The following is a 14,950-nucleotide window of genomic DNA, read 5'->3' as shown; positions in this document are numbered from 1 at the left end:
AACTTTATCTGTGCCAGAAATGTGGCAACTCTTTGTGTACTAACTAGGTGAAGTCTGCTGTATGATTTTACTGTATTGTATGCAAAAACAAAGAATTTTACTGTACCTAGGTACATGTAATAAAAGATAATTATTGTACATGATCTATATCCCTCAATTCCTTGCACTTCCATGTGCCTATCTAAAAGCCTCTTAAATGCCACTTTCGTATCTGCCTCCACCACCACCACTGGCAATGTATTCCAAGACCCTACCACGGTGTAAAAAACGTTCCTTGCACATCTATCTATCTAAAAGTTTCATGTTTGTGCCCACGATGGTTCTCTGTGTCACTGGTTAATTTCTATCTACTTCCAGACACTAGGCCACAGCCTTCCCATTTTCACACATCCTGCTCACATTTTCTCCATGGTGGCAATAAACATCTTCCCGTCGCATTTCCAAAGTTATTCGCGAGTAAAGCTTTAAAAATGCCAACTTTAACTAGATTTTTACTGTTAAAATCCTTCCCCCCAGCTTCCAACACACATCGATACAAAGTTGCAAGACAGGAACACTGAATTTAACCTCAATGGGATATTTCAACAGGAGGGGGAGCGCCAATTGGTATTGCAATTGGAACTGCTGCAGCAGGCGAGGGAGGTGCAATTAGAATTTTTCTTTAAAGTCCACCGCTGAGGGACACAGGGAAATGCTGAAATCGTACATTCGGGAATGGCTTCAGTTGGGGGAAACGGGCGAGTGGTGGAATCTTGCGTTGAGGGAACCACACCGTTGGGGGAGCACTGCACTTGGTCTCATCTCTATTAAACTTTCCCCTCCTCACCTTACAACTATGCCCGTGGATATTTCCATCCTGGGAAAAAGGTTCTGACTGTCTACCCTATGCCTCATAATTTTATATACTGCTGTCAAGTCTTCCGTCAGCCTCAGACCATCCAGCGAAAACAATCCAAGTCTATCCCACCTCTCCCTGTAGCTGAAACCCTCTAATCCAGAAAGCATTCTGGTAATCCTCCTTTGTACCCTCCAAAGCCTTCATATCTTTCAGTGTAACTCTGATCGTGCATCATTACTGTGTTTAAATCTTTGAGCTCTCTTTCAAACTTCTTTGCGGCAGTGCCTCCTCAAGAGTTCATTGATGACTCTTGAGTTGATAAATACTATACGAGCAATCCCCACCCCTGGGATTGAATGAAAACACACACTGACTGATGCATGTTTACTGGCATCTCCCGCAGGCAAGAAAGGAGGCAAGTGACAGATTCATCTCAAACTGTTTAATAGTAAATGCTAAACAAGGTACCACAGTTTCATATAAAATGTCTGCAAATCTGTGTGTGCAGTTAAAACAGTTTAGTACCTAGTCAAGACAAAAATAGTAAGAAAAATCTGAAGCAAATACCAGCTTTATTCAAACTCGCAACACTTTGCCATACCTCTACACAGTTTGCTCCAAAACAACTTACAAGTGGTTCTCTTCCATGTTTTATAATTAACTCATAATTTGTCTCAAGGTTACATCACACAGAAAAAAAATTCACACAAGATAATGACACTTTTGGAAAAAAAAAGCTTTTTCTTTGTAATGAGAGCAAAATTGCATTTTACTTTAGTAGAGAGGTTTGGTCATTGTGGCAAACTTTTAGAAATCAATATCATTCACATTTGTTAATCATTTTATAATCCTCGTATAAAAGGCAAAGTTGTACAAAACCTACAGAGTTAAATACAATCAGTTTGTACCAAAAAAAGCCCACAGGATTCTTAGATGTTTGTTAACTTACAAAGCAGCAAGGGTTTGGAAAAACAGTCACTCAAATATCTGTTTTCAATGTTTACATTATCAAAAAGATAACAAGATGGCAATTAAATATTCGTTAAGCATTTTCCACAGGATTCTGGCACGGGTGGTGTGCTAAGGACCACCGAGTGCTCGTGAAGAAGCTGGAGGGTTGGCAATCGCGCTACAGAAGGAACACAATCACACTGTGCTTGAGGGCGAGGCAGCATCAACACGTCAACCCCTGCCAGGGTACATCACCCAGAGTGTCCTCCCAACTGCATCCTCAGTCAGTGGCAGTCATAGACGACCTTGGGATGAGGTGCATGCTGTCTGGGTTTGTCTGGGGTAGGGCTCGGCTGGAACGGAGGTGCAAAGCTGAGGTGCTTTCGGAAACTGGTTCACGGGCAGTATCCCAATAGATTGCCCACCAAGCCATCTAGATCCGGCCAATCCCAATCTCTCAACTAGTAAGAAATGGCAGACTGGTTGATCTGCGCACTCCACTCTGAACAATAAATCAGCTTGTAACTCAAGAAAGGAAGTGGTGGGGGTGAGGAAAGAAGTTGCCAAAAATGTTGATTTCATAATTTGCTAGGCTTAGCCATTCTCACTGTGTACGGGATTCTCAGATGGGCGAGCACTGATAACCAGCTTCAGTCGCTGCTCGTGCTGTTGGTGTGGGCATGGTTGAGAGCCTTTTTGTGAGTGTGGGAGCAAGCGTGTGTTACAAAGGCTGCACTGCTGCAGTGTGCAATTCTACTACACAGAGTAGGTCAAAGGATGAAGCAAAATGACTAATGTCAGCAGAAAACTAAATCTTCTGCCAAACCCAGACAGGAGAAGGGTGGATGTAGGGAGAGGATACAATTTGAGGGGTTTGGACTGGGGGGAGGGGGGGGGGGGATGGGAATTAGATTGTATTTGAGAATTGGGTAAGGGGGTGATGTACAGGGTGAAGATTCAATAGATAGGACTGTAGGATGAGGTGCAGGGCTGGATTGGGTTTGGACTGGGATTGAAGGTGTAGGGGAAACAATAGAGGCAAATCTGGGTTGTGGGGGAGAGGAGTGAGTGGCCCTGAGGATTGGGATTGGGGATATGTGCTGTATTGTGTTTCACGGAGGTGGAGGCTGCGCATGAGGATCGAGTTGGGAGGCAGAAGCAGGGGTTAACAATTTCACTGCCTCATATAATTTAGTAAAAATTAACGGTAGCCATAGTGGAAACCCCCCAGTTGTCATGTGTCCAATGATCAACTCAGCCCTTGCAGAAAATGTCCCTCAAAACCACTTCCAAAAATGACACTTGGATTACATTAAACACTTTGTGGAAAGTCCTAACTCCCCAGAACCCTCAAAACCAAACAATCTGTAAACAAAAACACTGCACACGTCCCAGCAGGGCTGCTGGGAGCCATATCAACACCAGGGTCAAAGCAGGTGGAGGTGGAGTTCAACAGGATGTCACCTGGTTTGCGCACGATATTTGCCACGAGACAGTTCAAAAATATACTTTATTTAAACCTCCAACTCAATTGTATTTTTTTCCTTTATCAAACAGCAAATTCGAGGTCAGGAAGACAGAAAAGCTGTACAAAGTGTAAAAGGCTGTAACATGCAAATAACACTTGGCACTAAATCAATTTAACAAGTCACATCACATCTTGCTGAGGGTTGAGCATAGATACAATACATGCAAGGTATAATAGGACCAAACTTGACAACATTAAACTAAAGACTTCCTTTTCATTTCTTCAAACCTTTGCTTCAGACACTTACTGCTAATGTTAGAAAACCAAAGTGCCAAAAAGTAAACCCCAAGGGAAGTGGGCGACACTTTGTAAAAGCTATTCAAGTACTTCTTTACTGATGACACTCCAGTATACTGAGGGAGAGGGAGGGGGACAGGACATGGAGGAAAGGGAGAAGGTAGGAGGGGGCGGGGAAGGAGGGTACAGATATGGAGGGGGCAGTGGAAAAGGGATGGGTGGGAGAATGGAGTGACTGGGAAGAGAATAGTGGGTAGAAGATGAAGGGGTGGGGGGTAAAGAGGATGGGAGGGATGGATGTAAGGGGTGAGACAGGGGCAGACTAGAAAGATAAGGGAGTGGGGAATGGCACGGTGTGGCTGGGAAGGAAGGGGAGGTGGAAAAAGCAGGATTGGGTGAGGGTTGCAACAAAAAGGGAGAAGCTGTCACCCTTCCTTCTTCTGGAGTAGAAAGCATTCCAGCCTCATCATCTTTAAGAATGAAATGTGATAAACACTTCATACTTCCCTAACACACGACACACTTTTAAAGAAAAAAAATGAAACAGGAGCACACACAGGTAATTTTCTGTTTGTTTGCTGATTGGATGATCGAGATACAAAGCCCTCTGCTAGTGCCAGAAAAGCTGCTTTGTGAAAAGGAGTAGAAAGTGTCAAAATGCTGCAATTTAGTTAAGAAATTCTAGAAAAATAGACTCTCAAAATGTTAAACGCAGCTTGTGTAAGCTTGCTTAAAGTGGTCTGCCCCAGCAGCTCTGAAGGGTGTGTGTGTTGAGGGGTGGAGGGCAGGGGTGTAGGGTTTGGGCAGAGCAAGGAGGGGGTTGGCAAAGAGAGGAGAAACAAAAGATTTCTGAAATACATCAAATTTAATGTCAAAACAAGGTCAAAGTCAGTAGAGGTCAAGCATCAGAGAAGCTCAGAGACAACGAGGGACGATGAACTTTGACGTCACAGCAACATGCTAGGCAGACGATGAACAAACGGGCACGAAGATATCTAGGAGAAAACAAAACCAGAAAGGGAGAAGGACCAAGTTACACAAAGCTATAAAAAAAAGGAAGAAATAAATTGAAACAAAAACTAAAAAACGAAACAATGATACAGTGCATGAGATCAATGCATAATTTGAACAATGGGACAGGGAACAGCACATGCTAAACACTGCAACAGATGTAATTCACACAGGTACAAGAGAGACACCAGACAATCCTTAGCCACCCGTAGGGGCCAGGGAGTGGGAAGGGAGAAGAGGGAGGAACAGGGGCCCTCATCCTGGGTCTTTTCATCTGCAACTTGCATCTACCTTATCGCCAACTGGCTGCAAGACAAAAAATCCTTTAAAAGGGAGACACAACTGGGCAATATGGGCACAGATATACAGGAGGGATATCCACCGAGATTTATAGGTTAGATCATGTTTTACTTGGTAAAAAATTGCCACGCCACAATTGCAGAATTAAGACCGACCTGGTTCACACAAAAAGCTGAGCAGCCACTCAACTAGAACACCACTAACCACTTCAATAACTTAAATGTCTGACAGATAAATCATCAGATAAGACTCATCTTGGGGAAAGATTAGCATTTCTATAGCATCTTCCATCACCTCTGATCTCTCTGAACTTCTACAATACTGTTTAAAGTGCAGACTCTGTTGTAATAATGGAAACGTGGTAGCCAACTTGAGTATAACAAGCTCCCACATATGGCAAATGACGATGACCAAATCATTAGTTTTAACGACTTTAGTTGAGGGAAAATATTGCCCATGGCACTGGGAAAAATCCCTCTAATCCTCTTCAGAATAGTGTCTTGGAATTTTTCTGAGAGACCAAACTGGGCCTCAATTTGAAATCCTATTTGAAACACAATAGCTCCCGAGGAGCAGTGCTCACCACATCCTGTCCTCCCATAGTGACGTGTTTCCTCTGTACTGTCCCTCCCACAATGCAAAACTCTCTCAGTGCTCTCCCTCCTGGGGTGCGGCTCTCCCTTAGTACTGCTTTTCTGACATTGATGTGCTCATTCTGTACAGCCCCTCTCCTCTCTCTCTCTCTCTCTCCGTTCCATGGGTACTGCCCCTATGAGATGCACGGCTCCATCCAAGTCAGCAGGGATGACTTAGTGTTCCTCCACTCCACCCTGATACAGCAGTGCTCCATGAACATTGCGCAACCCACCAAGATAGCTCAGCCCTCCCTCGTATTGCTGGCTCAATACATCCTGGTGCAGGACTCCTTCAGCATTGAAGAGAATCGGCTTGGGTCTAAACTGGATTAAGGGGGTTGTCTAATAGCAGCCATTCCCCTCAAATTGTTCCGTTGTGAGCTGGGATTCGTATCAGGGGATGAGGGAAGTCTTTGGTCACAAATGGAGCCCACTGCTGCAATTTGTCTCATCTAAAACTGAGTGGGGAGAGGAGCTGTTCACGGGCACCTAGAGTGCAGTACGATTGGGCGGGAGGGGGGGAGAGGTTCTGCAGGGGAGGAGGTAAGAAATGTCCTCCTGGAGCCAGCCTCCTCTCCCGACACCCCAAGGGTTCCACGATATTGCTGTGGCCCCTCTCACATCCTGCATCTCCTCACGTCAGAGTCCGACTGTACACAGGGAGGGCACATGTCAATGTGACAACAGGATTTGATCATCTCTCCCCAGGTTTTAAATTTAAAAGTCAGGCCTTCCACTTCCACAATAATTTAAAAATCAATAGCTTTCAAGTATTTGATTAAAGAGCACCAGAAGGACATTGTGCCAGTACCACCACCTCAAACATTGCATATAACAACCATGTAAACCAGTCACCTACAAAATACTGATTCTCCAATAAAATACTTCAGATAATAAATAATCTCCAACGCTCGGGAGCCGTAAAAAACCTCTATAAAAATAGAAAAGGTAGAACTGTAATTATACATTCACCCCAATCTTGTTTGTGCATTTTTAAAACAAATTCACATTATTCCCCTGGAAGATTTTGTTTTCAAGTTGAACGTGTAAAAACAAAAAACATTTTGTTGTGAAGCCATCAATTGTCAAGAAAAACGCTGGAGAGAACAAAATCCTGGGAGCCGGTGGATGTTATCCTCCGAACATCAGATATTGGATCAGTCAAGTCAGTCACGATATGTGCAAGCACCAGTTTTCTTTGGAGTCAGAGAGAGGAAGTGCGAACGTAATGGCCGTGCCGCACCTTTTGAGGAGTGACGGAGTGTCTCACACAGGGAGGGGGTTATCAGTGAAAGGAGGCACGTGTGCACGAGAGAGGCCAGTACAGAGAAAGGGAGGGAGTTGGTGCAAATGTGGAGGCAAAAATTAGTGTTTGGAAGGCAGCTTGGCCGGGAAAAGGCTGGGGGTGCGTGAGGAACACTGCGGGTTAGGAAGGATACATTCCTGTGAGATGCGGCAAGACTGATTGCTGGGGCCCAGGGGAGGATGGCTGCTAAGGAAAGGTGAAGCCGATGGAAAGAAGTCGGATGATTGGGGTGCAAGCGGGACAGATTGGGGAGTAGGGTGCAGAGGTTGTGGCTGAAGTGGGGGCACACAGGGGCCGGGGGGCACAAAAGCCAATGGAAGGGAGGCCAGAGAGGGGGGGGGGGGGGGGGGGGGGGGGAGCAGGGGAAGTGAATGGGGCGGCAGAGGGGGACAATGGGGGGGGGGGGGGGGGGGGGGACAGAGAAAGGAGAACAGGGGAGCACAGGGATGGGGTACTGGGAAGCAAAGGAGGATATGAAGGAAGAGGAGGATCAGTAATGGACAGACTGTGTCTGTAACCAACCCTGTCACCGATAGTCCGTTCCTTTTGGCGTACTCCTTTCTCATCTCCAAAGGTGTAGTTACTTTTATTCAAAAAGATGTGACAAGAGGCACTTTGGTAGAACATCCCTCAATCCTCAAAAGGGCGTTTGCAGTAAAATTGTTTGGCATATACCACAAAAACTGTGGTTATTCTCTCCAGTAACACGGGTGACCGTCAGCACACAGCAAGCTCCAAAGTTTAAATGATATGGCAACTAAAATTTCAGCAAAGTAAGATGCTTTTCGTCTCCGTTTGTACTGAGAGTCAGCACATCTCTGAATATAACTTAAAATTCATAACAGAAAATTGTACTATTAAAGTCACACACACACACACACACACACACACACACACAAAGTGCACACACACACATACACACACACACACACACACACACAAACAGAGTGCAGTGAATTGCCCAGTCAGGCTGGGGTTACTCAAGGAGTCCGATGATACTTTCTCTCCCAATGGTTTTCACAGCTGCACCACTTACCAGTGAACATGTTTAAACTCAAGTTCATTTTGATCAAAGCTCAGTATGGCTTGCTGTCATTCTTTGATCGCTTAAGTTGGACCTTCAGGCGTTTCATGCCAATCTGAAAGCCATTCATTGCTTGAATAGCAGCCTGCGAGGAAACTGGATTGTCATAGCTTACAAAACCTGCAACCATAAACAGAGCAGAAGAGTCAAGTGGAGAGTTCCAAACAGTAGCTGCATAACATTCAAATACCAGGGGATGTACCTCGATTTATGAGAGGCAAGGGTTGAGCAAGATCAGTTGCAAAACAATATTTAAACAGTTACTCATCTAAAATACCCCTCTAACCTGCAACCTCTACCACGCGCCTGGGCAGCAGGCACGTGAGAACATGTAAGTTCTCCTCCAAGTCTTGTGCTCTCCGATTTGGAAGGGTATCATTAGAATCTCCGAATAGATGTTAAGCTAAGTAGTCTATAATTCTTTAGTTTCATTATTTAACTTTATTAATAGAAGAAAGGTATGTGCAATTTTCCAATGTAATAGAATCATCCCAAAATCAAGACAAGGGCAGTTACAATGTTAAACATTTATTTTCTTAATTCTCTGCAATAAAATCTATTTGATCGAGGAACTTTTCATGTTACTATTTTCATCATCACAGTCATTCATTAATGTTAATCTTGGCGAGTCTTCTTCCATAACTCAATATTAGTTTGCTTGGGGTATCTAATTTGCTATCTTCTCCATCAATGACTAACATTGCGGCAAAATTAATGATTTGACCACTTGCGTGATTTCTACATCTTCATTGAGAATCACATTATTGTTTTAGTTATCATAGAAACATAGAAAATAGGTGCAGGAGTAGGCCATTCGGCCCTTCGAGCCTGCACCGCCATTCAATATGATCATGGCTGATCATCCAACTCAATATCCTGTACGTGCCCTCTCTCCATAGATCCATTTAGCCACAAGGGCCACATCTAACTCCCTCTTAAATATAGCCAATGAACTGGCCTCAACTTCCTTCTGTGGCAGAGAATTCCAGAGATTCACCACTCTCTGTGTGAAAAATGATTTTCTCATCTCGGTCCTAAAGGATTTCCCCTTTATCCTTAAACTGTGACCCCTTGACCTGGACTTCCCCAACATCGAGAACAATCTTCCTGCATCTAGCCTGTCCAACCCCTTAAGAATTTTGTAAGTTTCTATAAGATCCCCCCTCAATCTTCTAAATTTTAGCGAGTACAAGCTGAGTTTATCCAGTCTTTCTTCATATGAAAGTCCTGACATCCCAGGAATCAGTCTGGTGAAACTTCTCTGTACTCCCTCTATGGCAAGAATGTCTTTCCTCAGATTTGGAGACCAAAACACGCAATACTCCAGGTGTGGTCTCACCAAGACCCTGTACAACTGCAGTAGAATCTCCCTGCTCCTATACTCAAATCATTTTGCTATGAATGCCAACATACCATTATCAGTAGCACTTCCCCCTCAAACAAGACAATGCCTTGGCACTGGCCCTCCAGCAGCTCTAATTGATACATTAACTCATTTGGCCTCACCCTATCAGAGATATTCCCCCCATTTTCATTGTGGCTGAAAAGTTATTTTCTCCCTTTCCCCATTATGATGAAGGGTCTCAGATTTTAAACACTGACCATTTCTCTTTCCACAGATGCTGCCTGACTGGATGAGAGTTTTCCCTCCGTATTTTGTGTTTTTATTTACAATTATCCAAGGCGGATCTTCTCAAAATGGTTTAATTACTGAGAAAATCCAAAAGCTACAAGGCAGTTTTGTAAGAGTAAATGCTTCTATAAAGATCTATAGGAAAATGCCTTTTACAACTCGTCCCTTCACTTTCAGTGAGCAGCTATTGGCAGGATCGAGATACCCTTCCAAGTTGTTTTTAAAAAGAGTGTGGCTTGACTGGACACAGACCAGAAGATTGCCTTCAAATGTTGGGGATGGAAAGGTTACAGAATGCAAATTGAGAGTGAGATTTCAATGCCCATCAATTAAATTGACTTGTGGCACTAGTACTGAGTAAGCTGGATGTTTCCTGAAGAATGGGCCAGTGAAAGGTGGAGCAAGAACCATGTTTTGGGAGAAACCAAGTTAATCTCATTTGTACAAATCTACCTGCTTTGGTATATTAATTGGCATGCCCATCACATAATGGCTACATGGCACGACACAAAGTCACAGCAGATCTGTCAGTTTATAAGCGGGATTTGGGATGCACTTACAACACCTCACCGGCAGAAAAAATTGTTTCTCACCACATATTGCAACCTCATAGCTCACTTTATTACTATTGAGACAGATTACCATTCCCGTTTCAATCATCATATAAGAAATTATATCAGATGTATCTTAAAATGCAATAGCATGCTACGATGCACACATACTCAACAGCACATGCAACACATTATAGCTGGAGCTAAGAGATTCAATTGTCTGAAAGCTAAGCTCGACAGAACAGCAATATCCCATTGTGGGAAGGTGGCGGGGAATGAAACTACTGAAGTGATGCTCTAAGCATGTAACCCAGCTATGTCAATGGCCTCATCCTGCATGTGTGGAAGACGCAATGCCAAAATGCTTACAACCATCTTCAGCCAGGTACAAAGTGGATGGGTCTAATCCTCTCCAGCTGCTTGAAATCAAGAATTGCCCAAGCACGTTGGACATAGTAAAGTCTCTGGGACTCACCAACATTGCTGAAGCCTTTACTCCAGAACTATTTGTCAACTCTGATGCTGCTATTTCAGTTTTGCTACACCACTGGTATTGTGCAGGCAGAGCATGGGCTTTCCCTAAAGTGCAGTGTTCATCTCATCCTGATGATCATCTGTGCACAGTCTACCCCACACCATCAAAACATTGATGGACGATATCAAGTGGGAATAACCTGTTCACTGACACTCAGTTTGGAACATCCCTTGGCTCTCAGCCTCATCACGGTCCTGCTCCAAATACGGACCAATAAACCGCATTTCAGTGATCAAGAAAACCCATAAAGGTGTCGGAAGGAACTGCAGATGCTGGTTTAAACCGAAGACAGACACAAAACGCTGGAGTAATTCAGCAGGACAGGCAGCATCTCTGGCGAAAAGGAATGGGTGACGTTTGGGGTCGAGATGCTTCTTCAGACTGAGAGTCAGGGGAGAGGGAGTCTCGAGATATGTGGATGGGTAATGTGTGAAAACAACAGATCAACCCATAAAGGTGGTCAATAAGAATCAGAAAAAAGCCTGCATGTGCTGGAAATAGATATCAAAACAGTCACTGCTGGAGCATTGGTGGGTAATTCAGTGTGTGAGGACTAATATTTCAGTTTGATGCCCTTTTATTGGAGCCAAGAGTTTGGGAGGTCTATCATTTCCAAAAGATTCCCAGTTAAGGGGGCCTTGTGACCAGCTATCGTGAGCGCCTTCATGAACGGCCTCCCTTCTACCACAGAAGTGGGGCTGCTCACCAATGACTTCAGAATGAAAACCTCCTTTTGCAATGCCTGTATTGGAGCTAACTGCACCAAGACTTAGATAAGATTCAGGCATGGATTCAGTCTGAAGATGGGCCTCGACCCGAAATGTCACCTATTCCTTTTCTCCAGAGATGCTGTCTGACCCGCTGTTACTCCAGCTTTTTGTGTCTATCTCCAGGCATGGACAACTATTGCCAAGTACGTGGTCACCTCCAACCGGCAAGATTTTAGCCATATTTCCCTGACATTCAATGGCATTCTCGTTGAATCTCTCACCACTAAATAATCTAGACACAACTGTAAATCAACAACTTAAATATTGTGGTCACACGGTTGGTATTCCTCAGCAAATGACTCATCTCACAACTCCCCAAGCCTTTCCACACTTTATCAGGTATGTTAATGTAAAGGAATGTGCTCTCCGCACAGATGAATGCAACTCAAACAACACTCAAGAAGCTTGACATCATCCAGGACAATGCAAACTGTTTAACTGGCGTCTAACAACCTCCCCCCTCCACTGTCACCATAACATGTGTATCATCTCCAAGAAGCAAAGATAGAATGTGCGAAAACCTCTTTGTCCGTGCCTTCCACAGCTGCAACCTCCAGCCCTCAGATGGGGAAGGCAATAGGCACACAAGAACCCTACCACCCACATTCCCACTCAAGCCCTGATTGGCAATACATCTTCAAAGATGTGCTTGCTGAGGGTCTAACTCCAGGACCATAACATTGTGGGACCACCATCAACACCCTATTGCCATAGCTCTAGAAAGGGACTGAATTGTTAAGAGTTTGGACACGCTAGAGGCAGGAAACATGTTCCCGATGTTGGGGGAGTCCAGAACCAGGGGCCACAGTTTAAGAATAAGGAGTAAGCCATTTAGAACGGAGACGATGAAACACTTTTTCTCACAGAGTGGTGAGTCTGAGGAATTCTCTGCCTCAGAGGGCGGTGGAGGCAGGTTCTCTGGATGCTTTCAAGAGAGAGCTAGATAGGGCTCTTAAAAATAGCGGAGTCAGGGAATATGGGGAGAAGGCAGGAACGGGGTACTGATTGGGGATGATCAGCCATGATCACATTGAATGGCGGTGCGGGCTGGAAGGGCCGCATGGCCTACTCCTGCACCTATTGTCTATTGAATGAATGGGTTTTTTTTTGTGGAGTAGGGACCATTGGGGGAGAGATTAATAATTACGAGGTGAGAAGGGAAAGGAGGACGGAGCAAAGAATTGATGCACAGAAGGCCAAATGCATGATGACAGCCAACTACAACAACTGCCTCCATGCCACTATGCTCAGTACGGAAGCTTCACGCACAGGATGATGCACATTCCAGTAACATACCCACCAAAACATTTGCTCAAGTTCGTCTGTTTGTCAATGAAAACCTTGGCAGAAATGACATTCCCAAAAGGCATAAACATCTGGAGCAGATCCTGATCTCCGAACTCCTGAGGCAGGTGGTAAATAAACAGATTGCCTCCCTCTGGTCCTAAAAAAAATCAAGAGAAAACAACTATTAACTAAAGCTGAACACACTGCAGCGTACAGAACAAGAGTACAGAGACGTGGGTCACCCTGTTGTCCTGAGACAGCAGTAACGTGAGCACCTATAGGTGCCAGTCCTTCCTCAGCAGACAAAGCTATGGAAATAAATTCACGGAGGGCATAAGTGTAATGACAAAAGCCAATTGAGGTTTGGTTTACTATTGTCATGTGTGATCATCTTTGTTATGCAGGCAAATCACACTTTACAGACTTTGCTGAAGCGAGCAGGGAACAATGTCCTGATGAATTGATAAACTAGGCTGAGGAGAGAAACTTTAAACAAAATGTGGAAGATGGAGTGGGGGTAGGGGGAAATGTAGAAAGTTAACAAGGAAAAACAAAGTGATGGTGCAGTATTGCAATGTAATAGTGATAAAGTGTGAAATGAAGGGTAGCGCGTATAACAGTGTTAAAGTTATCCAGGGTAAAATAAACAAAAATGGTACAAATGGTATCATCTCCAACCTCTGTCGCCATTTGCATCCGTTCTTCTCCCACCTGACTATCAACCCCTCCTCACCTGAATCCATCTATCGCTTGCCAGCTCTTGCCTTGCCCCACCCCTCATCTTTTTCTACTGACCATTTTTCCTCTACTCTTTCAGTTCAGCTGAGTACAAGGGAACCTTGTGGAAAGGTCACTGTGAATTTGGCATGTTATGATGATGGTGAAGTGCTGTGCCGAGCAAACTTGGAGCTGGGTAATGCTGGGTCTAGATTTTTCAATAAGGCAAACAGAGTGGACAATATGCTCCAGAATAGTGTCATAGAGTTAAACAGAAAGGAAAACACGCCCCTTCGACACAACTTACACATGTTGACCAAGATGTCTTCCCCAGTTAGTCCCATCCGTTTCAATTTGGCCCATATCACTCCAAACCTTTCATATCCTGTCCCACCCAATGTGATAATTGAACTTGCATCTGCTGCTTCCTCTGGCAGCTTGGTCCGTAAACACCATGACCTTCTGTGTGAAAGAAGTGACCAGGAAAATATTTTGTTTCTGTGAAGGAGTTGACGGTGTCATCGAGATGAGAGAGGGGGTTTCAAAATACTTTGTACATAGTGGTAGGATGTGCTTTAAAGGGCCCTTTCTTTAAAGTACTTCCCAAAACAAACAGCGTACCACTGGAGAGTAAATGCATCAGCTGTAAACTCCTCGGGCTCCCTGTGCCAACAGGAAAGTCAGCTTGAGTGTGTGGAAATTGGTTAAAGAGCAACCTGTGTGCCCCTGTGAACACAATTTGTAATTGTATTCACCAGCACTAGATGGCATCGAAGAACCAGGCCAGAGAAGATGAAAAGAAGTGAGATGGGGGTTGGTAAATACCTAAAATTGGAGAATCTTTTAAAACTGAAGTTTCCCAAAATGATCTACTCGCCATTATTTATTGAGGTCAACAGTATTCCCATAAAGCAAAACAAGGACAGCCCTCCCCTTCGACTGACGTATTCTTCCTCCAAACCACCTCCCGTCTCTCCGCTTGCCAGGTAGATTGAGAGCCACGTGCCGCTGCCTTGCACATACTTGCCTTCTTTCTGGCTTCCTGCTGCATTTAAGCTCTGCTGAGTGAGGAGACTCTGGTTATAAAGAGAAGGGAGGGCTGCGGCTGCGTACTGCTGAATCCCCGAGTACGCCTGGGTCAGTGCATCCATTGTACTCCCCGTGCCATTCGACAGACCGCCCGTGCCCAATCCTCCGTTCAAAGCCGCCATTCCTGGGGAAACACGTGTTGTTAGAATTGCTACGAACCGCGAGCAATTGGCACACAGAAGCGGTTACAAAATGGAGCAAAACAGTCAATAGACAATAGGTGCAGGAGTAGGCCATTCGGCCCTCCGAGCCAGCAATGCCATTCAATGTGATCATGGCTGATCAGGGGTCTAACGTTGCCAGTCCACCCAATCTCTGGGTTTGACTATCAGAGGTGTGGGGGTGGGGAAGGGGGAGTTGACCCTCATTCACCCATTACTTGCTCCTTCACTCCTTGTGAGGAAACATGACAGGTTGTACCACATGTGGAACGCTGAGAGACACCACAAGGCACTATCCACATGTCGGTACTGGCACT

At 44.7% G+C, this 14,950-nt stretch overlaps 1 protein-coding gene across 5 annotated transcripts in view; it reads right to left on the bottom strand.

Annotated features, from left to right (window-relative positions):
* Positions 1 to 1,265: 1,265 nt before the first annotated feature.
* celf1 (cugbp, Elav-like family member 1) overlaps positions 1,266 to 14,950 on the bottom strand; it is a 56,253-nt gene continuing 42,568 nt past the window's right edge. For all 5 annotated transcript variants that reach the window (XM_055649808.1, XM_055649810.1, XM_055649806.1 and 2 more), the window contains 4 exons: positions 14,411 to 14,596; positions 12,680 to 12,823; positions 7,843 to 8,010; positions 1,266 to 4,549 (listed from right to left, as the gene is read on the bottom strand). In XM_055649808.1, coding sequence (XP_055505783.1) covers positions 7,883 to 8,010; positions 12,680 to 12,823; positions 14,411 to 14,596 — 458 coding nt within the window. In that variant the 3' untranslated portion in view covers positions 1,266 to 4,549; positions 7,843 to 7,882. The remainder of the gene's footprint in view (positions 4,550 to 7,842; positions 8,011 to 12,679; positions 12,824 to 14,410; positions 14,597 to 14,950) is intronic.

This window comes from Leucoraja erinacea, chromosome 18 (assembly GCF_028641065.1).
Source record: "Leucoraja erinacea ecotype New England chromosome 18, Leri_hhj_1, whole genome shotgun sequence".
In the NCBI taxonomy this organism is placed as follows: Eukaryota; Metazoa; Chordata; class Chondrichthyes; order Rajiformes; family Rajidae; genus Leucoraja; species Leucoraja erinaceus.
Note: the sequence above shows the minus strand (reverse complement) of the source record. Positions and strands in the feature narration are given on the sequence as shown.